The sequence below is a fragment of the Mesoplodon densirostris genome, chromosome 15 (assembly GCF_025265405.1).
Source record: "Mesoplodon densirostris isolate mMesDen1 chromosome 15, mMesDen1 primary haplotype, whole genome shotgun sequence".
In the NCBI taxonomy this organism is placed as follows: domain Eukaryota; kingdom Metazoa; phylum Chordata; class Mammalia; order Artiodactyla; family Ziphiidae; genus Mesoplodon; species Mesoplodon densirostris.
Window position 1 is genome coordinate 50,535,620 of NC_082675.1, and position 25,874 is coordinate 50,561,493.

The following is a 25,874-nucleotide window of genomic DNA, read 5'->3' on the forward strand; positions in this document are numbered from 1 at the left end:
TAAATGCTTTCCCAAAACCAGAACTCATCTTGAGCACTCACTGCTCATCCCCAGGGGTATGACTGCAGTAGCCTCCCAGCTGGCAGAGGGGGCCTCCTAAAACCCAAGTCAGATCAGGTCACTCTGCTCAGGACCCTGCCATAGCTGCCCTCTTCCATCATAATGAAAGCCGGCCTCCAGCAGTAGCCCGTGAGGTCCTTGGTGACCTGCACCCTCCTCCTCCAGATTGGCTGCTGAGCAGGTGAGGCCACGCCTTGGCGCTGGCGCTGGGCCTTTCCTCTGCCTGGAATATTCTGCTCCTGGCTGTCCAGAAGGCCAGCTTCACCTCTCTCAGGTCTTTGCTCAGATCTCACGTTCCCAACGAGGCCTTGAAGAAGTCAAGGTGACTCCTGCAAATGGCATGTCCCCTGCAGGGATCTTGGAAGTTGCAACTATGGAGCTGTTACAACACACGTCGTCTTCTGTGAGGAGGGAGGCTGTGAGCTGGGGTGAGCCCCATGCGTGCCCGGTGTGGATCTCGCCTCCTTGCATCCCTGCTGGGCTGCTGCACGACTGTCACCAAGGGGACTTGGGCTTTTTGACCCCTGTCCTTCTGGGTGGACTCAGAAGGGTCTGGGTGGACCCTTCTGAGTGAGGGGTTAAGACTGGAGGGGATCATCATGGGTGCTCAGGCCTTCCCTGAAGTTCCTGTTTAAAACCTCCACTCACCCAGCACTCCTTACCCCTGCCCTGCACTGCCTCTCTCTCCATGGCATTTACTTTCTAGTTTATTATGTCACTTATTAATTTATTATTGTTATCGTTTATTATCTAATTCCCCTGTTAGAATGTAAATTCCACAAGGACCAGCGTCCACATTCAGTGTTCTATCCCAAGTGCCTGTAGCTTGCCAGGTACACAGTAGGGGTGCAGTAAATACTTGCAGCAGGCATGAGTGAATTGGGGGAATTTCAGAAGGCGCACAAAGACTTGGGTTACAGTCCACCAATTCTCAAGACAGTGCGGAATGGGGGAACCGATGCCTGGGAGCCCACTGGTGGGTTATGGGTTAACCAGTTTTTATAAAGATTTTCTTTAAATAAAATGAGTCTCATCTCCTTACTATTTCAGCAGTTTCGTTTTTATTTTGCTGGTGTCTAGAAATGGGAAACCCGTGTGCTGTCTTGTCGTTAGTTGAATCAGGCCTCGTTTGCTGAGTAATGATGATCGGGTACACTTACTGTGTGCCAGGACTTGTGTAGGAACTTGCCACGTATGAACTCAGGTACTCTTCCCAGCTCTGGGAAGGAGGCACTGCTACTGACTCTGTAGAACATAAAGAAATCCGGGTGGCAGCAGAAGTCACGCCACCGAGCAAGCAGCAGAGCCAGGATTACTACGAAGGCTGCAGGCTGCGGGGCACCCCCGCTCTTAACCACTGCCTCCCTCGGGGAAGACGAAGGACACCCAGTTCATACGAGGTCTTCATTCCCACAGGATTGATGTGGTTCAGTCTCGGCTGTGTGGAGCCCCTCCCCAAGCTGCTCAGAAGTGGAGCTGCCCACTTTTATAAGCTGACACCAAAGTGGCAAAAAGGAAGAGCCCAATTTTGCCAGTGGCTGCTCTGGTGGGACAGAAGCCATAAATAAGGGCTCTGAACTACTAATTTGAGAGTAAAAGAGCCACCCTCTTAAAGATCTCATAAATCAGGGCATCCCAGAACCCCTGTTAAAGTTCCATTTGGACAGAACGCTGGCCTCTGAGGTGGGTTTTGGTTGTTTTTTTTTTTTTTTTGCGGTACACGGGCCTCTCACTCTTGCGGCCTCTCCCATTGCGGAGCACAGGCTCCAGACGCGCAGGCTCAGCGGCCATGGCTCACGGGCCCAGCCGCTCCGCGGCATGTGGGATCTTCCCAGACCGGGGCACGAACCCGTGTCCCCTGCATCGGCAGGCGGACTCTCAACCACTGCGCCACCAGGGAAGCCCTGAGGTGGGGGCGGGGGTTGTTTTTTGATTTTTTTTTTTTTTTGCTCTCAGGGCAGAGCAGACCACAGAACCTACAAAGTGAAGGTATGGAGGCATTTTCGAAGGCAAGTGTGAGATCTTGAATTTACGACAGTCAGGGTTGTGTGGGAGCCGTTAGTCATTCCGCAGTATGACAGCTCTGGTGTCACTTTAGTCACTTAGGAAACCCTCTTCCTGTGGGAGTTGTCTCTTTTCATCAGTCCAACCCCATACCCTCTCCCCCAGCAGTGGCCTTATTTACTTATTTATTTTAACCTGGTTCATATCTCAGTTAAACAATAAAACCTGTTTGCCAAGGTAAAGGGGATAAGGAAATGATGTCAGGCCCATCCACAAATGATTAATCAATGTAGGTACAAGGTATCTTCTGTCATGTTTCAGTTGTTCTGTGGGGTTTAGGTTTGTTTTTATTGATTTATAATTGACATACAACCTTATATTAGTTTCACAGTTTGCAAGGCAGAAATAGAGACAGAGGTAGAGAACAAACGTATGGACACCAAGGGGGGAAAGCAGGGTAGGGGGTGGTGGTGGGATGAATTGGGAGATTGGGATTGGCATATATACACTAATATGTATAAAGTAGATAACTAATAAGAACATGCTGTATAAAAAATAAATTTAATTTAATTTAAAAAAACAAAAAAATTATTAGTTTCAGGTGTACAACAATGATTCAATGTTTATATATACTGCAAAATGATCATCACAACAAATCTAGTTAACAACCATCACTACACAGAGTTACTAGTTATTTTCTTCTTGTGATGAGAACTTTTAAGCTCTATTCTCTTAGCAACTTTCAAATATGCAATACAGTATTATAATTAATACAGTATTATTACAGTATTAATATTAATACAGTATTAATACAGTATTATTAACTATAGTATTACTATAACTGTGTAACGCCATGCTGTACATTACATCCCAGGACTTATTTATCTTATAACTGGAAGCTTTACCTTTTGATCCCCTTCACCCATTTCATCCCTCCCACTCCCCGCCATGGGCTTTTTAATTCAGTGGCACGGGGCTGGGGGGATGCTCTCAAAGTAGGGAAGAAGCTGGGGACGACCAGAAGTGTGGTTGCTTCCTGAGTGTGTGTGTGTTCTTAATGTCTCTGTGGTTCTTGTCAACAGTATTAATGTCATATTTTTAGCTCCTCTGTTTATGATTTTGGCAGAAAGAATACGGCAGATTATGTGAGAAGAATTTCTAAATTCCATCAGAGCCCTGGCTGCGAAGGATAAAGCCAAGTATAAAAAAGGATAAAGTGCTTTTATTTGCTTCATCGTTATGAATTCATTGGGCCTCATAGGCCCAAAATGTTGGCACATTTTCCATAAACATTAAGCAAGCTACTAATTATTAACATTAGACACAGCAGTGCTCTGGCTTCACTAAGGCAGTGAATCAGGCCACTCTTTGTATTTTACAACTATGGTTTAAAATGTTTTAGCATCATATTTATACCCCAACTCCTGAAGGCATTAATTAAGACAACTGCTCAAAGACTAGCATTGTAAATCATGTCCGTATCCAGTGGGTAAAGTCAGAGAATTATAGGGACTTGCAAGGAATTTATGTCTACTTTCCTCCGCTTCTGAAATTCCTTTTTTATTTTGAAAGGGTAATTAGTGGAGAGAGAGAGAAAAGCTTGAGGGAAAAATGATTCTTGTAAAACAGGACTACCACTAATTATATTTTCAGGACCTCATCAAATGCAGCTTGACAAAAAAATTGAAATGTTTGATAGCTGCAAGAAAAAAAAATCTATTATCTGTATTATTATTATTATTGTCAAAGTAGCTGTACTCCCTTTAAAAGCTATTATGTAAATGTTTTTTGTGTAAGCATCATTGAGCAGAGAGGCATGGGAAGGCCCGGGAGTGAAATCACCAGTGGACTTGGAGGCATTGAGGGAAGCATGAAGGCAGCTTTTGAGAACCTCAGTGTCTAAAGCCAGGATTAGACACTATAGAGGACATTATTGGGTCAATTCATAAAAATGGAATACGAATGTTAGTTTACATAAAAGTATTATATCAGTGTTAAATTTACTGACATTGATAACAGTACAGTTTTCTGATAACATCCTTATTATAGCAGCCCAGGTAAGTGAAAAAAGAATATTTGTCACCCCGGAAGCTGGGTACTCCTTAGGGTATGGTGTTTTGAAAGAAGGTAGCAAGGCTTGTAAAACAAATAAACAAAAACCTAGTTTTTAACTGACTAATGAGTGTGATATAATATAGGATATTGTCTGTCATTATTTATTCTAATAAGTTAAACCATGAAATCATTCAACACAATGAACAAAAGGTTGCATTTTCATCTTTATAAATTTTAGTATTTTAGCCTTAATCTCGTGATAGCTGTGGTCAATTACGTCCATATCAAATTGCAGCCTGTGAGGATTTAAAGAGCTCAGTTTACATTCTTTTGAAAATGAGCTTTGTGTGGTTTTTAAAAACTTTTAACCTCTGAAGATACTTAGATCTCCCTGTGTCTTTCCTGGTCTTTCATTTCTTCACGTTTATTCGTTAGAAGGTAGAAATGTACAGTTAACTTGGTGCTGACCTCTTGTATTCTCATTCATCAGACATGCATTTCCCTCGATTATCAGTTTCTTTCCAAACAACTTAATCAGAATTTCAAAACCCCTCTCATTTTAAATTTCAAATTCTAATTACTTAATTGAGCTATTAAATTTTTCAAATTTGTTTTCCCTTCTTTGTCCATATTCTGGGGGCAGCAGCTTTTCTTCTGTCCCCCGTGGGGGGAGCATAGCGGGTAGAGCGTGGACCAAGCCCCCTCTTCTCCACTGTCCCCTCCCTGCCCTGCAGCAGGGGGATGCCAGGTCTGACTCTCACTGCCTTCATCTTTCTCGTCTCAGAGACCCACAGCCTGCATACACGTGTACCAGTTTGAAGGACCTGGGGCTGCGCACCCCAACTGACCTTTACAGGATCCGTGAAACACAGATGCCACTTTAATGCCGAGACCCTGTGAACCACAGTAAAGTTGGACTCTGTCAGTAGCAAGGGATGTGTTTCTTCAGGAAAAAGCTGGAACTGGGACAGCGTCAGTAACTGCAACAGCTCTGGCCTCTCTGCCATGAGCCACACGGCATCTCCCGTGACCCCATTTCCCTCCCAGCCAGCTTCCTCTGTGTATTTTTAGGCTTTCTTTCCCTGATAACTTGGTCTTCCATGGGGCTTTGGCTTGCCATGACCTCTTCTACTTTAACTTCATATCAAACGTTTCAGGTTTTTCCAAGCTGCATTTGATGATGTCCTGGTAATATAATTAGTGATAACCTTGTTGTACAAGCAATCAGCTTCTATTCCTTCCATGCTTTTCTTTGAAAATTGACGTGAGACTGGGTGAGGCAGACTATAAGAACACGAGTGTGTCTGGTGGACCTCGCTCGGCTCCCGCAACCAGCCACGTCATAGCTGCTGACCTGCTTAGGGAGGCCTGCCCAGGCTGGGTGGGTGGGTCACTTGCTCTCTAGGGAAGCCCCTTCCCCAGAGCTGTTCTCTTCAGAAGAGGCATGAACGGAAACATGGCAGAGACTTGGATAGGACAGCCCAGCACAAACCATCTTGCTCCTCCCTACTCAGGGTTAACTGTTTACTGACTGAATTTACCCACATGAACTACTGTCTTGACTCCATCTATAAAGGGCCTAAGTAATAATGGAAGGTGAACTTGAAACCAAGTGAGAGATCTCTTTCTGGGAGGCTGGTGGGTTTTGTTTGGTTTCCTTCAGGTGTTGCTGGCTCCTGCTGTCAGTGACTTTGAGGTTGGCATCAGCTCCTCGAGCTTCCCCGGGATCTGTACCCTGGATAGATGCCTGTCCTAGGCGTTCTTTCATGAGTTATAAAAACTTATTATTGAGTGTCTCCTCTGGATCAGGCATTGTGATTGGCCTTGGGAACATAAAATAGTAAACAAAACAGACGCAACTCCTACCTCGTGGAGATTAAGTCTAATGGAAGAAGTAGGCATTAAATAAATCACTGTACCATTACAGTTGATGGGTGCTGGGTGAAGGGTGTTTGAGCCACCACATTTAAGCTGAGACCCGAAGGCTGTACGACATACTCACTCAAAGGAGGGGAGGAAGAATTTCAGGCAGAGGGAACACAGCCCGATCACAATCCGTGGTCATGTCTAGAACATTGCCTTGTTCCTGAGAATGCCGAGTGTGGCCATGCCTGGGCTTTTTTTTTTTTTTTTTTTTAATATACATTCATTTGCTTTATTTTTTAGATTCCACATGTAAGTGATAACATAGAGTATTTGTCTTTCTGTCTGTGGGCATTCTTAAATGACCCACTCCCACCAGGTCATGAGCTCCTGTAGAGCAGAGACTTCCAGTACAGGGTTCATGGTAGGCACTTAATAAATATGTATTTAGTAAATAAGAGGGGTTGGTCATAGACAGTCTTTGAGTCACTTTCTGTTAGACTTGTTTTATATTAAAATATGACATATTGCTCATGAAAAGGTCTGAAGTAACTTGATTTTTCAAAAGCTGCTTCCCCAGTGAGGCTGGCTGGTGGCCACCCTTGGAGAAGGCTGTTTGTCAGGCCAGCACATCCTCGCCCTGCCTCTCCTGCTGTTTTCCACGCTGTGTTCTTTACCCTGTTGGCTTAGCCTGGAGTTAGAGAAGCTGGCCAATGGGACACGGAAGCTCTGTCCAGGAGTGTGTTTTCTGGGCTTTTCCAGAGATGAAGCCTCCTCACAGCTGTTGAGCAAAGCAAAGCATCTGCTCTCTAGACAACTTGGGAAGTTCCGCTGCATAGGTGAGGTTTCCAGGTCACTGAAGGTTTGAATACTCAAACTTTTTAAGTCATTCCTAATTTAAGCATTCTCAGTTTTACATATATTAGGCATTTCCCTGTATTTTTTAAAGAATTCTTTTTTTCTTTATAACAGGCATGTATTTTAAACAGTATGTTACTGTCAGTGCTTCTTGAGGGTGTGTATGACTTTGCATCTCTTATGACTCTGAATACATATAGATAGGAATTTTATAGTCTTCCTGCTTGCTACTTTGTAATTAGGAGATTGGTTGAAACTTGTAGCTGCTGTCAGGGTGCCTGCCTTTTTCTAATCTCTTAGTACCAATAAACTGTAAAATTGGAAACCATACAACCAGGTTTTATTTACTTGTTCGTGTATTTAAACATTTGTTCCTTCACCAAGTATGTGTTCGGCCAAGTATTGTGCTAAGCACTGAGGTTGCAAAGCTGAGTATGATGAGTTCCTTGCCCTCCAAGAACCAGAGGAGCAGAGTGGGGGGGACTGTGGTGGAGAATTGGGCCAGTGGGAGCACTTACACCAGACTGAGCTGTTCTGAGTAAGAGGGAATGGCTGGGCCCCAGTAATGACCCTGAATTTATAAACCCATGGAGTGTATAAACTTCACTGCATATATCTTGTGCCATCTGTTTTGGCTGCAGAGGCCATTTCCTGTGTCTGTCAAGTTCTAGATAGTGAGAGCCTATCATGAGCTGAGCTTCAGGTAGATGAGGTCTTACCTGACATCAATGGTCCTATTTTTTTTTTTTTTGCCAATTTCTATCATTATTAGCGATGCTACTGAATAACTTGGTTAAGGTCCCAATCCTCAGGCTTCCCCGTTGTAAAGGCATATCTTTCACCCTTTATAAGCAACTTATAAGGTAACATCTTGACACGTGTAAATATCCCATCCTCCAAACACTTCTCAATGTTTTAGAGTCAACTGATGAAACTTTCCTGAATCAGTTATGTGTATTGCAAAACTGTGGTTTTTCTAGCATTTCTTTAGCATTTACTGGCTGTCGGTGTTCTGTGGAGATCTTTAGATCCTCCCTCTCCCCTACCCTCCTTATGGACTAGATTTTTATTTATTCAGTGCATTGTAATACATTACAGCCATCACTCTTTTTGGTATGCAAATGGTCCAAGTCTGGCCAGTTGGGAGCCCCTTTGGGCTGGCCCCTGTATCCTTGACATTCATTAATCCTTGAGCACATCCTTGCTTTTTGACATGAGATGTCCCAGGCCCACCTTGTCCTTTCCCTGCCCCAGCCCTGGAATCAGCCATATCATGTCTCAAGAAGCCCTTTTATTGCAGAATAACATTTAGAAACCAGGACTTGGGCACCAGGAGTGCCTGTTGCTACAGAGATATAATGGCTCCTAGACTCTTTTAATGGCTAAAACTAGGATATACACTAAAAGAGGAAAACATAGACATGTGCATTGATATTTCTCCTAAAGTGTTACTCTCTTATAAGGTCTGTGTTAGAAATTCAATTATGGTGATGCTCTGAGCTTATCAAAGAACGTTTCCTCTTTAAAAAAAAAAAAAACTTAAAATCCCTTTATATCTGTTCTCATCTCTCTGGAGGGAGAAGGGACAATGGCATTAATCTCATGTCACTTGAGAAAAACCACCAGTGCTCAGAAGGGTTAAGTAAGTTGCCCAGGATGATTCTGTCATTTTATCGAGTACATTCTTTCTAAGCGTATCTGTGCTACTTCTGTGCTGGCAAGAGATCACTGGCAGTGTCTCTTCTGTGTTTTAGTAAATTCCTTTTATATCACACTTTTGCTACATACCTAAAAAGCATTTCTGATGTTGCCAATATTCATAATTTATTCTGGGTCCTTTCAGGTGCGGCTAAATCAAGTCCAGCATCCAAACCAGGATCCACACCTTCTCGTCCCTCATCAGCCAAAAGGGCTTCGTCCAGCAGCTCAGCATCCAAATCTGATAAAGATTTAGAAACACAGGTCATACATCTTAATGAACAGGTAGGTAACTTGGCATCCCCAGCTCTGTCTCTGGGAGCAGTGACAGGTGTCAGGGGGTGAGATGAGCAGACTCCTATGGGCTTGGGATAGGGGGAGGGAAGCGGCGGGAATCAGTGGCTTCAAGCAAGTAAGAATGAAAGGAACTACTGGAGCAGATAATCAGTGGCCCGTTGTGAATAAAAGATGTTAAGTCACAAATCTCAAAGCTATACATTGAGACAGAGGGACAGATGACTGGCTTTAGGTAAATGCAGGCGTGCGGGCCAGCCTCCCCCTCCCCTACACCTCAGTGCCTGTTAGGAGCTCCAGGCTAGACCATGGCCACTTCTAGCCAGTCTAGATTGTGTTAAAGGCATCAGGGGTTAGTCTCCCTCCTTCCTTCCTTTCTTTCAGCAGCTATCTGTTAAGCCTGTTCGATGTGACAGACACTATACTTGATGCTGATAATATAATGGCAGCAGAGATAGAGAACTTCCCTTCCCTCATAGAACTTACAGATAGCAGCCACACACCACTGTCCATTACACAAGCAAAAGCCAAACGCCGAACACTTCCTGCAAGAATGAAAGTACACAGGAGCACTGAACCCAGGAATAGGGGATCAGAAAGGCCACAGTTAAATAGAACTTTCCTTTTTATCTAATATCCCTAGGATTGCAGTAAATCTAGGTCTACCGCCTTCGAAATTTTCAATATAAAAGCTTAGGTACGCTTTCTAACTAACAATAGCTAATTTTGTCCAAGAGTATACATAGTTTAAAAGTAATAAAACAGGGCCTCCCTGGTGGCGCAAGTGGTTGAGAGTCCGCCTGCCGATGCAGGGGATACGGGTTCGTGCCCCGGTCTGGGAGGATCCCATATGCCGCGGAGCGGCTGGGCCCGTGAGCCATGGCCGCTGAGCCTGTGCGTCCGGAGCCTGCGCGTCCGGAGCCTGTGCTCCGCAACGGGGGAGGCCACAGCAGTGAGAGGCCCGCATACCGCAAAAAAAAAAAAAAAAAAAAAAAAAAAAAAAAAAAAGTAATAAAACAATTGATAGCATAGGACCCAGTGCAGAAACCACCCACCCTTGCCCTGAGTTAGGAGGAGAGTCTTTTTTTTTTTTTTTTTTTTGCGGTACGCGGGCCTCTCACTGTTGTGGCCTCTCCCATTGAGGAGCACAGGCACCGGACGTGCAGGCTCAGCGGCCATGGCTCATGGGCCCAGCCGCTCCACGGCATGTGGGATCTTCCCAGACCGGGGCATGAACCCGTGTCCCCTGCATCGGCAGGCGGACTCTCAACCACTGCACCACCAGGGAAGCCCAGGAGGAGAGTCTTTTATCCTGGCCACTCCCACCCTGGGAGAAGAGCCATTATCCCTGGTGCCCAGGCTGTTCCCAGCCACTCACGGGCATGGGCAGATCCCGGTGATTAACCTGATTCTTGATGAGCCAGTAAGAGTCTGGAAACAGTTTTTGAGATTGTTGTATATCTGCAAACAAGAATCTAGTTTAAAAGCAAGGAGTTGCTTAACTAGGGTGTTTCTTTACAATTTTGAACACTTTAATGAAAAAGGTAAAACCTTAAGTCATCCGGTGCGTAGGGCTTTGATTTAGAAACTGTGGAATGTTCTCATTACCTGCTGATTCTCAGTTTGAGCCCTTATACAATTTCCAGCAATGAGTTCTTCTAGAATAAAAGGCAGTTAGTACTGAGACTGAGCTCTAGAGCCCGCGAGCCACAACTGCTGAGCCCGTGTGCCACAACTACTGAAGCCCGCGTGCCTAGAGCCCATGCTCCGCAACAAGAGAAGCCACCACAATGAGAAGCCCGCACACTACAGTGAAGAGTAGCCCCCACTCACCGCAACTAGAGAAAGCCCGCAAGCAGCAACAAAGACCCAACGCAGCCAAAAATAAATAAATAAAATTAAAAAAAAAAGGGCAGTTAGGACAGCCCTAATTAGCCTTGGGCCACATGCCTGAGGCTCTAAGCAAAGTAGACCTGAAGAGAGTCGGGTGTTACGTTAGATTTATAACCCTTTTCTCCTTAGGAACTCAAATTCTTTTGATATCTTTATCATGTTTCTTCATCTACCCCTACCACACCCAGTTTCCCAAATCACCAAGCCAAAGTAGAAACACATTGGAACCTCGAGATCCTGCCTGCCCCTCTCTCGCTTACGGCCTTCGCCAGCCAGCCCCACTTCCTCTCCTTGGGGCTGGCTCTGGGCTCCCAGGAGCTCTCCAATCACACACAGAGCCCCAAGGGCCCCAGCCCTCTACGATGCTTCAGTTAAACTGTTGTCCCATCCAAAATGCCACTCTAGAGAAGACACAGAGAAGCACATTCCAGTGGCCTTCCTCCTCCTGGCTGTAATTCCTTCATTACTTCCAAAGGCCTCACTCCTGGGCTGTCCCCCCCTGCATTCACATGGAGGAGGGTGTCCCTGTACCTCCATCCCCCAGAGGGAAGGTCAGACACATCCTACATTGGGAGCCTTCATTCACCAGCTGTTTCCTGAGCGCCTCCTTCAGCTGTATTTCCAAGACTATGTTAATGCTCCCTCCATTTTCTGTCCCCGAAGCCTACAGGGTGCTCCCCGAAACTGGTGGGGAGCCACACACAGGCATCACTGTGTTGGAATTGAGGACACAAAGACGAGGAAGGGCCAAGTAAAAATGCGCGGACCAAAGAGTGAATTACAGTGGTAATAGACAAAGTGACCAGTGCCCTAAACTTTAAGAATTCTCATTCACTTGGCCCCATGCCTTGATTTGGGCAGTCTCCCATGACATGCTATGAAAGCACCACTGTGTTAGAGAATTTCAATGATAGAAATGAACCAAAAGACACAGGGGAGGAAAAGCCATGACTAAAATAATCAGGGGTTGTTTCTGGAGAGCAGGTGAGCAAACAGGCGGTGGGATGGGGTCCCTGCTTGTGCTCGGGGACCACGGGGGCTGAAGAGTGGGGCCTGGTTAGCCCGCACAGACACTGTCCGTGGCTCGGACTGGAAGGCTGGGCGGATCTACAGTGTGTGGACACCTGAGCGGTGGAGAATTGGGAGAAGAGAACTTCCCCTTGACTTTTCTCAAGGGTCCATCCCCAGCATCCCCTCCACTGCTTAGGCTCCTGCTCTGACACGTGAGGGAGCAAGGAGGCATTGGAGTGGGACTGTGAAAATGGCATCCCATTTGCCAACTGATCTTTCATCAAGTAGTTTAGCTCCTGTTGGTTTTTACCAGGGAAAGTTTATAGCTGTGCATCTGTTAACCTCATGCATCTGGAATAGCAGCACAGGCCAACCTGGGCTGGGTGTTTCTACAAAGCCTCGACTCTTGGTTCACTGTACAGACCACAGCACTTGAAAGGCTGACAAGCCTGGTTTCCGTGGATCAGAGGCATCCAGAGACCCTTCTTGCCCGACACAGGGAAGGAGAGCTGGCAGACAGCAGACACCTGAACTACCACAGATCCGCTGGTGGCACCAGTGCAGGCTTGAGATGGGTCTGTGGTCGAGTCTGGGCGGGGTGGGGGGAGGTTCTAGAATAAACAGTTTTCTTTCTTCTGGAATTCAGCCAACTGGGCTGCCTTCAGTTTTTACAAATGTCCAAGCCATAGTATTATCAGAAATAAGAGCTGAAAGTTAGTGACTGAGGGAATTCCCTGGCAGTCCAGTGGTTAAAGACTCCGTGCTTCCACTGCAGTGGGGCATAGGTTCAATCCCTTGTCAGGGAACTAAGATCCTGCAAGCCGCAAGGCGTGGCCAAAAAAAATGATAGCAACTGATCCTCCTTTGCTTTGTAACCAGCTACATGAGGGCATCAGTGAGGTCAACTCTGAGGAAGAACCATATCCTTGAGTCTTACTGGATGGACACAAGTTTGCCAGGTGCACAAGGAGATGGACACTACATGTGCTGAGTATCTGTTTGAATGAATCAATAACTCCAGACAGATAAATAGCATGTACCAAGGCCCGGAGCTACTAGAAACAGAGAGATTTTCCACTCCAAATGTAATCTTTGGAAATCTGTGAAGGGTGATTTTTCGTATACTGAAAGAGAGATTTCTCCTGAGGAGAACCATGAGCGACCTAATTCACCTCCTAAAGATATTCTCTGCATAAATGCTCAAAGGGTTCAGGAAACTTGAGGGGTTCTCCGAGAGCAGGATGGGGGTGATGGTTTGGACCTGTGTGGAGCTGCTTGGCCTGCAGCCTGGAATTTGAGACCAGATCTGTCTACACTGCCTGTGGTGTTTCTTCAGCCCAGGTGACGGCTCTGCCAGCCTCAACCCTTGCCCCCTTCCCTTCATCAGCGCCATCTCCGTAACCACCGTGAAAAGCTGCAAGGCCCCTGAACCCGCATCAAGGGAGAAAAAAGGGAATGAGGGCTGTTCTGCTGAGGGACTGGAGCTTCCACATCTTCCCGCCTTTCATGTGATGAACTCGAAGCCAGAACTAGAGGAATTAAGACAGATCCACTCAGCCTACTTTTAGTCTCGCCCAGTTTTCCTTGTGCAGCCACACCCCAGTCCCTCAGTGGGAGCATTTGTCTAGTTTGGCTCAGGAACATGTATGAAGGGCTGCAAAGTCGAGGGCGGCTCTCAAGTGGCGTGAAGAAAGGAGGTTCCGCACAGCGCGTCTGAAGGGACCACAGCGCCAGCCCCTCCCTCCCCTCCCCTCTCTCCTCCCGCTCTCGCCTCTCGCCTCCCTGTAGAGGATGAACGAGTTGGGGGAAAGATGTGCCCCAGCCCAGGTTAGTTACCAGGAGAGGAAGGCTGACTCGGTGGAGCCTGGGTAGAACTGTCTCAGGCAGAAGGATCCCCGGGCCTCTGGGTATAAACGGTCGGTTGACAGGAGTGACAAGTGTGCTGTTGAAGCTGGGCATTCGGGCCCAGGCGCAAGCTCCAGCAGCAGCCCCTCGTCTCTCCCCGGACCTGCACGTTGGTTAGTTTTGCACATCTGTCTTTTCATGTTTCGCATCTTTAGACGCAGGCACAGTTGGTCATTTATTTCTTATGCTGTAGTTTGAGGGTTTTCTTTTCCACCTTCCCTCCCTCACAGGTACATTCGTTAAAACTTGCCCTTGAAGGCGTGGAAAAGGAAAGGGATTTCTACTTCGGAAAGTTGAGAGAGATTGAGCTCCTCTGCCAGGAACACGGGCAGGAAAACGATGACCTCGTGCAGCGACTCATGGAAATCCTCTACGCTTCGGAAGAACACGTGAGTGTGAGCAGAGCCCTGATGCTTGTGTCCCAGAGTGATGCTCTTGGTCAGAGTGCAGTGACGCCGTGCCTTCAGATACTGCCCTGGGACCTTAGTGAGCCTTGCAGCTCAGCCAGTGCATATGATGTTCCCAGAGGAATAAACACGAGCCTCATGACCCACTGACCCATGCTTATGGGACCTGCATTCATCAATCTGGGAAGAGATGTGCAGATGGTTGCCAGTTTTTGGGGGCAGGGGACCGGGGGACTTCGACTGAGAAAAATAGGCTTACACAGCCAAATCTCAAGTGGTTTTCAGCTCTCTGAGCAAATGAGCAGTAAGAATGTGTGCAAAGATTCTTCACACAGATCAGAATGTGGTTAAAGGAAAAATTAATCTAGATGCTTTTCCCATCCCCAGAAGTCCCACAACTGTTTTTTCCTTCATAGCTGGGTGTCTTGGCTACACTTTGCCAGTACAGAGCAGCATTGTGTGACAGCCCTTTGTGGAAAAATACTTCTGGAAGGCCTCCTCTGTGGAGGCCCTGCCCACCAGGGTCGCTCCCCACGAGTGGATGTGCCGAGGGGGGACCCAGGATGTGGCTCCGTCCGCGCATGGAAAGCAGATGTGAGGAGCAGCGGAGGAATATGAGTCTCAGGAAGCGAGGAGGGGAAGGGGCAGGATAAACGGCAGAGCCCAAGGCAGGTCACCCCAAGTCCGCCCAGACAGGCAGGGAGAGGCCCTGGCGGCCGCAGTGGGAGCCCCGTGGGGCTTCACTTTCATGAGGGCGGCGCGGTGAAAGGCAGGAGAGCACGGGCCGGGGTTGCAGGCATCCTGCTGCCAGGTTGGCGCTGAGGAAGTGTTTGGGTAGGTGTGATCAGGAGGCCTGCAGGTGCCCTGAGGGCTCTGTGGTCAAGTTGCACGTGTGTTGGTATTTCCACGGAACATAGGAAGCCACCAGCAAGTTTACTTTATCTTATTTCAGCCGAATACCAGGCAGTTGTTTACTCCGTGTAAGATTAAAATCCTAGCTCTGAAATTTTCCTAAACTGTAAGAAACCGTCTGGAGTTTGGGGACTCTCCAGCACTTTTTTTGTTTCCCCCAGATACGTATATATTCTTAAACCTCTTTCTCGGTTAGCTCAGACTATAGATCTTGAAGCCCTGGGAATCCGCCTGCCCAGGTCCCAGAGATAGCGACGGCTTTACAAAATATCATTCTCAATGTTTTCAGATCTGACGGAAGAAACCGAAGGTTGGTTTGTAGTGTGTGTATCTGCACCACCCAAAGTGGCATTTTTATGACGTTCTGTATGTAGAGAGTGCTTTGTCATCTGTCAGGCACTAGACGAATTATGGTTATTCTCTTCACAAGCTTGTTTGAGGCTGAATTCGATGAGGTCTGTGCAGCAGCACCGTGAGCCTGAGTGAACCGTGCTGCTGCCCGTCCGGGACGGTGCCCGCTCGCGGGAGCAAGGCAGCTTGCAGGATGGAATCTCCCTGTTGATTCTAACCTCGAGCCGGATCTTGTCCCAAAGGAGGAGTCCTTGTGAGGGAGCACCATCAGGTGAACTCCAAATTAAGGGTTGGCAGGGCCACTGAATTCCTAGGTAATGACAGGTGGGGCTGGCCTTCGGCAAGAGCTCTTGCCTCCTGAGAGTTCAGGGGTGTCTTCCTGGATGACTACACTCAGCTTCTGTTAGACCATTTATATCTCCAACACCCCCAGCACACACACCAGCACCAGCTTACCGCGGCCTGGATTCAGAGAGCCATTCTTGCAGTGTATGGGCAGTTAACGCACATGCCCCTCAAAGAAGTAATACTTCAAAGCATCATCAGCCATTAAGACTAATGGGTTTAGGAGGTCCTTTCCTCAAACTCTTGGGATGGGAGATGAGGGGGAAGGCCAGGGGCTTTACATGTATCAGCTCCTTTAATTGTCTGGAGAATCCTATTAGGTAGATATGGGCCCATTAGCCCATTTATAGATGAGAGAAACTAAGGCAGCCGAGAGGTTAAATAATGTTCCCGAGTGAATAAGCAGCATAATTCGCGTTTGAACTCAAGTCCTGAGTTCGTGCCCTCCCTTCTCCAAGCCTGAGCCACCTTTTAAATGGGGAACATGATAGTAGTAATAGCTAACCTTGAGCATTTAGCGTGTGCTAGATATTACGTTTATGTTCTATATATATATTTCTCACCACATCCTTATGTGGTGTACTATTACTTATCTCTGCTTTACAGATAAAATTACTTGCTCAATGACCCATCTTTATTTTTTATTTATTTTTTATTTTTTGCGATACGTGGGCCTCTCACTGTTGTGGCCTCTCCCGTTGCGGAGCACAGGCTCCAGATGCGCAGGCTCAGCGGCCATGGCTCACGGACCCAGCCGCTCCGCGGCATGTGGGATCTTCCTGGACCAGGGCACGAACCTGTGTCCCCTGCATCAGCAGGCGGACTCTCAACCACTGCGCCACCAGGGAAGCCCAATGACCCATCTTAAATAAGCTCCATCACTACCCAGGTTTCTCTAACTCAGAGCCCAGAATCTTAAGGACTATGTTCCCTGCTTCTCAGTATACTGGGTGCCATAGGGAAGGGAAAAAGTAAAGGCGGTACCTCTTGGGGGAAACTGCAGGACAGACTTTGTCTGATTGACAGTATTGAGTTGCATGTGTTCTGTATGTGAAGAAGGGAGTAGTCAAATTCCTACCTGGATTTTCTCCAAATAATTCCCTTCATCTTGTTTTGTTGTTTGACACCTTCAAAAGTATTGTCTTGGCCTCTTTCTCTGGGCAGTCTGTTTAATTCAGCATCTGCCAAGAACCTCCATTGTCTTCTGGCGGGTAGTGTCACTAAACCCCCCTTTGTTGTTCTGACTGGCACTGTGCTGATGTCATCAAATAGAGAGAAACGTGGTAGGGAGAAGAGAGAGACAGTGGCATCACTGTTGAGTGTAAGCCAAGGAGTATCCGAAGTCCAGGAAGAGGTTTAGAGGCAGTAACCAGGCTACTGGAATCTGGAAGAGAAAACAGACTTAACACAAACTTAACACATGTGGGTTCCCAGTGCAAAATCTTCAAATGCAGTTGCTGCCTTAATTCTTCTCATTCCAGGATAACTTCTAATGCAACTCTGTGTCTGGACAGCTCCAAAAGAAACACATCAGGCTATGCTGAGTTTTCTATAGAGAATAAGCTGGAATACGCCAAGTGTCCTTGTTTAGAATGTGACAAGACCCATTTTTTTAAACTTCGGTTTCTATAGAGAGAGAAGGCGAAGACTGTCTGCCACGTGCCTGAACGCTGCACGGTATTTTCCATGCTGCACACGTGCACACATGACACTTCTTACAGAGGCGGATGGCGAGACGCTCAGGAGCGGCTGTCCTGCTCTGCTCTCTGCTTCCCTTCCTGGAGGTTCAGGGAACTGTCCTAGACCCCTTAGAGCCACAAGCGTTTGCCTCCCTCCCTGAGCGTAGCGAGTCCTGATTCTGTGGTAGCCTCCCAGCTTATCCAGGTTCTACCATTGAGGCAGTGAGCCTTTAAAAAGCTTCCACTCTTGCCTAGGAAAGGCATCACTTGGGAAAAAATGTGCTCAGAGGTTGCTGAGCCACTGCACCCACCCACAAGCTCTCGGAGCCTCCTTTTTCCCTTGCTGTGCTTGACCCTGACATTGTGTCCTGTTTTCAGGCCATTCACACACTTCAGTGATAGGTGGACGTGCGGCCATGGGGGGCATGATGTCTGGGAAAAAAATGCCAGTATTTTATTCATGATGCCGCTGGTCGGACTTCTGTGCACATCTGAGAGGCAGAGATTTCTGGTTGGTTGCCTCCCTCCTGGAGATGAGAGGGGTGCTGAGGAATCAGAGGCTGCAGTGAGTGCCTGCTCTTCAGTTCACCACAGATGGACCCGACATTGACACTTCAGGTGGAGGCATTCGCTGGAGAGGCCTCCTCCTTCAGTCTTTATTTAGTGATGTCTGGTCTTTGATTCTCGTGAACAAGCAATCCTAGGATAACATGTTTGGAAGATGTAGAAATCCAGATGAGAGTTTTGAGTGTGGAAGTAAACAGAGGCAGTTCAGTTTGCAGTCACAGAAACCTAATGGAAGTTTCCAGAGCAGATGGCCAGCTGGCTGTCCAATGCCTCTCATTATGATTCTCATTATCTTTACTACTTAACTAGGGGCCACAGGTGCCTGGGCTTAACGTCGTTGGTTAGCTGCTGCCCTGTGGATCTGTAGGCTGAGGGTCACCTGCTAATACAGAGACACTTGTTTCCTGAGGTCCTGTCACAGAAGCCACTGTCGAATGACCTAAAGATACAACCCCCCTCAGCCCACATCTTTTGAATTCAGCCTGCGTTTCTGTCACTGGACGCAGCATTGGGTTTATAGAAAACAGACACAGCCCCTGTCTTAGAAGAGCTCACAGTCCCCTTGAGACAGACAGGGACACCAGTAACTGGAATTTGTCAGGTTGTGATAAACGCAGTAATAGAGACATAAATAAACTTGTGTGGGGAGCACATAAAGACAGCCTGGAGGGACAGGCAAGGACTTCACAGAGAAGATGACATTTGTGTTGGACGTGGAAAGATGATTAGGAATGTCAGCAGTTACAGAGGTAAGACGGGGGAGTATTTTTTCAGCAGAGGAAACGGCAGGAACAAAGCAGAGGAAAGAACAGCCGGACTTGCTGGTGTGAGCGGTGGTAGATGAGCCTGTCGTGCGCCACCTCCTACATCTGGGAAGGTGGGAGCCATGCCCCTCCCCACCGCAGCCCAGCTTCTTGGCGGCCCTCCCCCTCCTCCCCTCCTTTGTCCCCACTCTCCTCCCACCGTAGCCGAGAGCATTCTTCAGTACTGTCTTCCTGCTTGCTTCTCCTTCTCATGATTATTATAAGAATAAGGAACTCCAAAGCGGCACTCACAGCTGTGAGTGGATTGATATGCAAATATTAGACTTAATTAAGTAGGTGGCGCCCCAGTGCTCTAGTCACATGTTAGGCCTAGGTTTCGCCTGGCCTCCTCCTCACCTGTGCGTCTAAGTTCTTCAGTCTTGCGTGGGGCAGAAGAGAAAGATCCTTCTGGTGTGTGAGTGCCTCCACAGCACTGTGGGCGGGGAGTTCCCAGTGGTGATGTGCAACCGCTGCCTCGGAGTTACAGATGCGTCCTGCAGACTTTCAGAGCACCTTGATTCGAACCCCAAGCATTAGCAATCCATTGGGAACCCAGGACGTTTGTTCTTTATAGCCGCGGTACCCAATAAGAGTGCTCTGGGGTCCGCAGTTCCTGCAGATGAGATGCATGACCTCACAGCGGTGCACCGTGAATGAGGGAGCTGCCCTTGGCCAGCTGGAGACAAGGGCACCGCACCCACCCCCTGGCTCATCAAGTATGGAAAGGAGGCCCAAGGGGGAGCCTTATCTATTGCGCTTCTCGTCCCGCAGCTGGTTTGACGGGCCCACAGTTACTTGAATCCAAATCTTCCGACTTTCAGTCCTGAATTAAATCCATTATCCCACAGTTAACTCGCAGTCCGTGATGTGAGCAAATAAGATTTTCTGTAAAATGTCAAACAGATCCTCATTTCTGACAATCTTCCTCCCATCAGCAGCCTAACACTCACAAAAACAATTATGTAAGAAAAGTGCACTTCAGACCAGCTGAAGCCTGGGCAATATGATATGGAAGGCACCACACTGGCATTAAAAAGTTAGGATGACGAATACAACAACATCTCTACCCCTTAAGGGACTCAGAGGCTCAGAGCCTGGCTGAAGAGGCAGCCGTGGAGCCAGCCAGTGGGGCACACGAGCACGCGCCCATACACATACAGGGCTGCAGTGTGCAACCTGATGGAAGCATGAATCAAGGATGTAAAGCTCAGAGGAGTGATCCGTTCTGGGGTGAAGGCAGTGAGAAAGGCGTGGGGAGGAGCGTGCGGCAGAGCAGACACCCTGGAGTTCCTGGTCCACCGTTCCTGGTCAATTCCCATGAGCGTGAGTTTCCTTCTTTGCCCCTGGACTAGAGGGAGGCCGGTGGCTCTTCCTCGCTTGTTCTATCCCAGCAAGAGGTGCTCTCCTGCTCCCAGGAGGACACCTCTGTCCCCGAGGCACTAACTGAGCCGAGAGGACCACCCTCACGTGTGCTGAGCGGTGGGCAAAGAGGCTTGTGGAGGACGCTGCAGGGCCGACCCGGGGACAAGCTGGCAGAGCCGGGAGCAAAGGGGGGCTTGGGGCTCTGAGGTCAAAGGACATCGTGGTTGAGGAATTAAGGAGCGAGGTGTCCCGAAGGACAGCAGGATGTGGGCAGAGAGAGTAGGATTTGGGCCTTCACATTTCAGAGGTGGAGCAGTTTTAGGTATGATGACGGGTGTGGTCATGGGGCGAGCTAATATTTATTAAATTAAATAATGTGCTTCTTGAAGACACCAAGCCAGTAAGGGGCGGTGCTAGATTTGAGCCCAAGTCTTCAATACGATGTCATTTTCTACTCTTGTCATAGAAAAGACTATTTTTTTAAAAAATTATTTTTACTTTTAGAACATATTCCAATGAGTTACCAAGAAAAAAGAATCACAGCTCACACTTATATTATGTGCCAAACACTGTTCTAGGCACTTCACCTATTTTAACTCAGAGTTCTCTGTTGAATTCAGTGACTCCATTGATTCATTGATCAATGACACTCATTGAAAACTCTGTTAAATGGGCACCTTTGTCCTATCCCCCACTTGTACAGATGAGAAAACTGAGGCACAGAACAGTTAAGTCACCCAGCTTGTAAATAATGGATCTGGGAGATGAACTCCAGTTCCATGCTTATAATCTTGACATTATGCTGCCTCTCAGAAGATAAGTGGCACATGGCCTTGGCTGATAGTCTGGGTCATCCGTTCTTGCACCCTCTCTGATGTCTTCTTCCTGACACACATGCATTGAGTTGTACAGTAAGCAAGGTCTGACACAGATGGATGAGGCCCTATCCCGACTTCAGTATCCTCAGGATCCAGTGGATGAGGCCACAAGGTTCAAGACAAACAAGATTACAAGTCAAAAGTTTTAAGGCCAAGGAAGAAGCAAAATGCAGGAGGAGGGAGAGAATCCTGGCTCAGGGATCGGAGGAAATGATCCTGCTGTATTTGAGTTGGATCTTGACGGGTGTGTCCTTGGCTAAAGGGAATATGGGCCAGACAGGAAGGGGGTGTGCAAAGTGCAAACGAACACAAGCACGTCTGTACATCCCAACGTACGCTCCCGACTGCATCTCAAAACCACTGTGCATTCTGGAGGGAGCAGTCGGCCCTATTGATTAGCTACACTCCCTCTGCTTGGGTAGTAAAGAGCTAATTATTCTTCATGAGATTAAAAAAAAGAAGAAGAATTGGCAGATATAGCTGACCAAGGTTTATGTTCCCTGGAGTTTTGTGTTCGTGATGTGCTTCCCTGGGTTATATGCAAGTGAGTAAACAGGTCATTTGAAGCCAAGTAGAGGAACACTTCAACCATCAGAAAGTAAGCAAAAAAAGTCCTCACATACCCAAAATAGATGTCCCGAAGTCCCTGAGCACAAGCTCCTGATCTCCCCTGTTGGAGACACCGTCTGGCTGGGGGCAACCCGGAACCATAGTTATCGGCCTTTCCTTACCTAACCACTCTAACGAGCTGCTTCTCCGCATCAGATGAGTAACAGAGTATAACAAGGAGTCTGCTTCAAGCAGACATGCTACCAGGTGAGGAGGAGGACAGCAAGGCAGGAAACAGGAAGCCATGGGACACACTGCAGCGGCCTGGGGCCCTGTGCTGTGCCACAGCAGGCTCACTCATGGTTATCGCGACGCTCTTGAGTCCTTGCACCTGGTTTACTGTCGTACAGCGGGTGGGAAAGTATGTCGTATGTTCTGTGATGACGTCCTTCCAAAATGGTCAGAAGGAAAACGTGGTGCCTAAAGCCTGCTGGCCGCGCTCCAGATGGGCCGTTCCTTGATAGGGCGGGAAGGTGAAGGCATCCCTGTGTGTGCCTGGGCTCCTGGGAGCGGGGAGGCACTCGCGTGGCAAAAGCTGTGGCGATGCCGTGCTGTGCAGCGATGGTGGGGCTGGGGACGCTGCAGGGCTGCCGGCAGTGAACTGCTTCAGCTGAAACCTCTCCCCCTGCCCCACAGGAGGGCCACCCGGAGGAGCCGGAAGCAGAGGAACAAGTCCACGAACAGCAGCCCCAGCAGCAGGAAGAGTACTGAACCGTCTCGGCAGCTCTCCACACTTCCATTCTGGTGGGAACTTTTCTTCTGGAGAATTGGAACACCTGTGGCCTCAAGCTCATCAGAAACCAGTTGTTCCCAGCCTGCTGTTCCATCACTGCGCCGGCACCCATGCCAGCCACCGCGCTCGGTTCCCATTTCCTTCGCCAAGACACACTAGCTGCGGCCGTGGGCAGCCTCCCCAAGACATCACGGGGTCACATACCTTCAACTTCACCACTTGGCTGCTTGAGATTGGTTCTGCTCTTTGCATTTCTTTCCAGAACAACTGTCCCCACCCCCACCCCACCCTTTTTATCCTGGTGTGAAACAATGGTAATTTGATATATGGTATTTATATTGGCATTTCTCAACCCAGTGTCACTAGATGTCACACACATTTGTGGTGCTTTGATGTTTGCAAGTCTAACCTCTGAACATAAATTTGGTCAAATAATAAATTGGAACAAAGGGAAAGAGATACTTGATATGAAAGCCATATGACAGTGACTTATTTCACGGGGAAAAACACCGAGTGAGTCAGTTTCTCCCTCTACTCACAAACAAAAGGGAAAAAAAAAAAAAAAGGAATCAAAACTAGGACTTCAGGGCCCAGCAGTGTTCAGACATCAGCATGTTAGACAACCACACAGTATGTTGTTTTGAAAGACATTCACTCGAGGAAAACACCATCTCGACTTGGCCCTCTAACTGCTTGCCCTTTCCCTCACCTCCCCCCACCCAGATTCTCATGCTCTTTTCTTTCTCAGGGTCCTCTTTGGTGGGGAACCACTCTCCTCAAAAGCTGTCATCAATTGTCTGCAGTCAGCGGGGGTCTGCATGGGCACAGGTCCTCCTGCCTCCTCCTGTGGGTTTCAGCCCAAATCCTCTCATCCACACCAGGGGATTCCTACTAAAGAATGACTGCAGGGTGTGCAGCCCCGGGCGGCTGGGTCCGGCATCATGCTGCACACTTGCTGGAAGGCTGGGAGTGAAGACCTTATGAATAGGAGCGTAAGCCCAAGGGAGAATCCTGGTTCTGAAGTCTGGTGTTGACACTGGAATGACAGCATAGGAAAATCTGACTCCCAATGCCTTCTGGAATAAAGAATTCCCCCTCTTCAATACTATGGCCCTCCTTGTCATTGACCTTCGCTAAATCGTGGCAATTCATAAACAGAGGAAACATTAATGATTAAAAGCATTCCTTATTTTTTTTAACTAATATTTGCACATTTTCTTAGTATCTTTCCAAATCTTTGCCTCTTCCCCACCCCGCCCTTTGACAGATGGTTTCCCTTCCTGGATCATTCATTTCACTCGGTTTCTGACTTTAGATTTTCTTTTACTTGTTATTTGACTTAGCAGGTGCAACAAAAACAGCAAACAAGTGTGCCCACCCCACTTTCCTCTTAATTGAAAAGCTTAAAATAAATTTCTGAATTACGTATCATAAAGCTTTGACATTTCTTTATTAACTGATGAAATACTAATTCTAAATTCTAGCATTGAAGCTTTCCACCAAAAGAAGTCTTCTCAAAATAAACCTTTTGTGGCAGAGTGGTATTTATTGAGTAACATGTGAAAAAGATTGCTTGTATTTTTGAGGTTATTACAGGACACTGTGCAGAACTGGACAGATGTTTCATGGGGTTTGGTTTCCCTTTCTTCTCTCTCCTGCTTGCTCTGCGCTACAGCAGCAGCTCGTTTCTCTCAGGCTGGAATACGGCCTGGCTCTCGGCGGTGACATCCTCCCACACCTGGTCGCAGGGAGTGGTCGTGCTATACGCAGCATCGTGCTTAACAGTGTGTCGTCCCCACCCCTCCCTCCCCCCCCCACCAAGCCTGTTGCACTCACTGAGTTTCCTTCTTTCTAAACAGCTCTTGTAAAGAGGCACAATAAATGATTCCATGCAGGTGACCCTTCAGTGGTTCCTGGGCAGTTCTTTGCTTGCCTTGGACATGTCAGTAATACCCAGTGCCAGGTGGATCAGGAACCACACTCCCATCATGTGGATGCACATGATTACTGGGTAACGTGCATAAGCCTCACCAGTGACACTCAGCCACTCTGTTCCTCCCCAAATCCCCAACTTTCTCAGCTACAAACATACTGGCCATATATCTGGCAAAGACAACTTTCGCCAGTCATCCTACTTCCTTCTCCTTCCCGGAGTCTTGGGGCAGACCATTTATTTAGAGAGGAGCTATATACTTCTCTTTCTGTCAACATCTGAAACGTCTTCCATTGCCCTGCATCGCATGGGACATCACTGATGCTTTGGGGAATCTTTGACAGCTAAGTATCCCGGTCCTCTTCGGCTGCACCCCAGCTTCTGTGCAGACCACCTCTCGTTTCCCAGGACTGCTCCTTTCTCCCTGATGGCTTTACCCCATCATTCTCTCATCTCGGCAGCCAGTGCGTGCTTTCCTCTATGGACCCCGTCACGCGTCGTCATGCAGGGCCGAGAAGCATCCCCCGGTGTGTGCTCCGCTCCTCCCTCTCAGAAGCCAGACTTCGGTCTTGGAGTCCCCTTCACACCCGCCGCAGCTGGTTATAGTACTTCCACTGCTCATATCAGGTAGGAAGTGATTGAAGCAGGGGGTAAAGAGAAAAGAGCAGAAAAGCAGAAAAAGAAAAGACAAAGACACACCCTGTTGACCTGAGAGAAGTAAACTCCAGAAGGGAACCAAGAACTCCTCCCTTCCCTGGTGAGTATTTCCATTATTCCGTTAAGGTTTAATATGCATTCAAATTACTTTTACTAAATAGTACACCATAAAGCTTTTGTTATATATTAAATGTAAACTGAAAGGAATGTAAACATATGTATTGTTAATTATAAATATAGATAAGTAATGACATAATAGATGAAAAAGTCTTATTCAGATGTATCACATTCATTTTACATTACCCATCTACTGTCGCATGGTAGAATAGTTTTTTGTCTCTGAATATGTGAATAACTTGACTTGCATTTATCTTTTTACATATTTAATAAAAAAAAGGTATATGTTAAAATCGGCCTGGATCTATAGAGTCTTAAATTTTTATGCTAAAGGTTTCCTTTTGAGTGAACACGGTTATACGAATAGGCTATTTATGTAAATTCACACACAGAGCCCACATTTTATTATGATTTACATGGTGGGGGGCCTTGTTTTTATTGACGGCAAATGTTTTAACAGGAATTACAGGTTAGTATTTGATATCCAATGTAGCAGCTGTACTACCTTTTTAAAACTCTGCCAAAAATATTTTCTTACCAAAAAGAAAGATACACCGTTCATTCCCTTAGGAAACATTCCACTTGCAAAGCAAACAAAGGCCTTGCTCCTGCAGGTTCGCCTGCTCCATCTGGACAACACAAAGGCTGGGCAGAAGCAGGCAGATGTTTTGAAGTAAAGCTTTGTGGCAAAACGACCTGTGATTGGCAAAAGTTCTTTGATTAAGTGTATTCTCCTCCCTCCCCACCTACCAGTTTGCTGACTTTAACTAACAGTGATGATTTATAGACATAAATGGAATACCAACCTTACAGGAATAACTGAAAAAATGTATTTGAACTGGCCCACTGCCCTCCTGGAGACCCTGTAGAACAGGTGACA

General features: G+C 47.3%; 1 protein-coding gene across 2 annotated transcripts in view; it reads left to right on the plus strand.

Annotated features, from left to right (window-relative positions):
* The window catches only part of MAPRE2 (microtubule associated protein RP/EB family member 2), a 162,331-nt gene extending 139,974 nt beyond the window's left edge, over positions 1-22,357 (plus strand). For both annotated transcript variants that reach the window (XM_060119123.1, XM_060119122.1), the window contains 3 exons: positions 8,684-8,823; positions 13,872-14,030; positions 22,191-22,357. In XM_060119123.1, coding sequence (XP_059975106.1) covers positions 8,684-8,823; positions 13,872-14,030; positions 22,191-22,265 — 374 coding nt within the window. In that variant the 3' untranslated portion in view covers positions 22,266-22,357. The remainder of the gene's footprint in view (positions 1-8,683; positions 8,824-13,871; positions 14,031-22,190) is intronic.
* Positions 22,358-25,874: the final 3,517 nt, after the last annotated feature.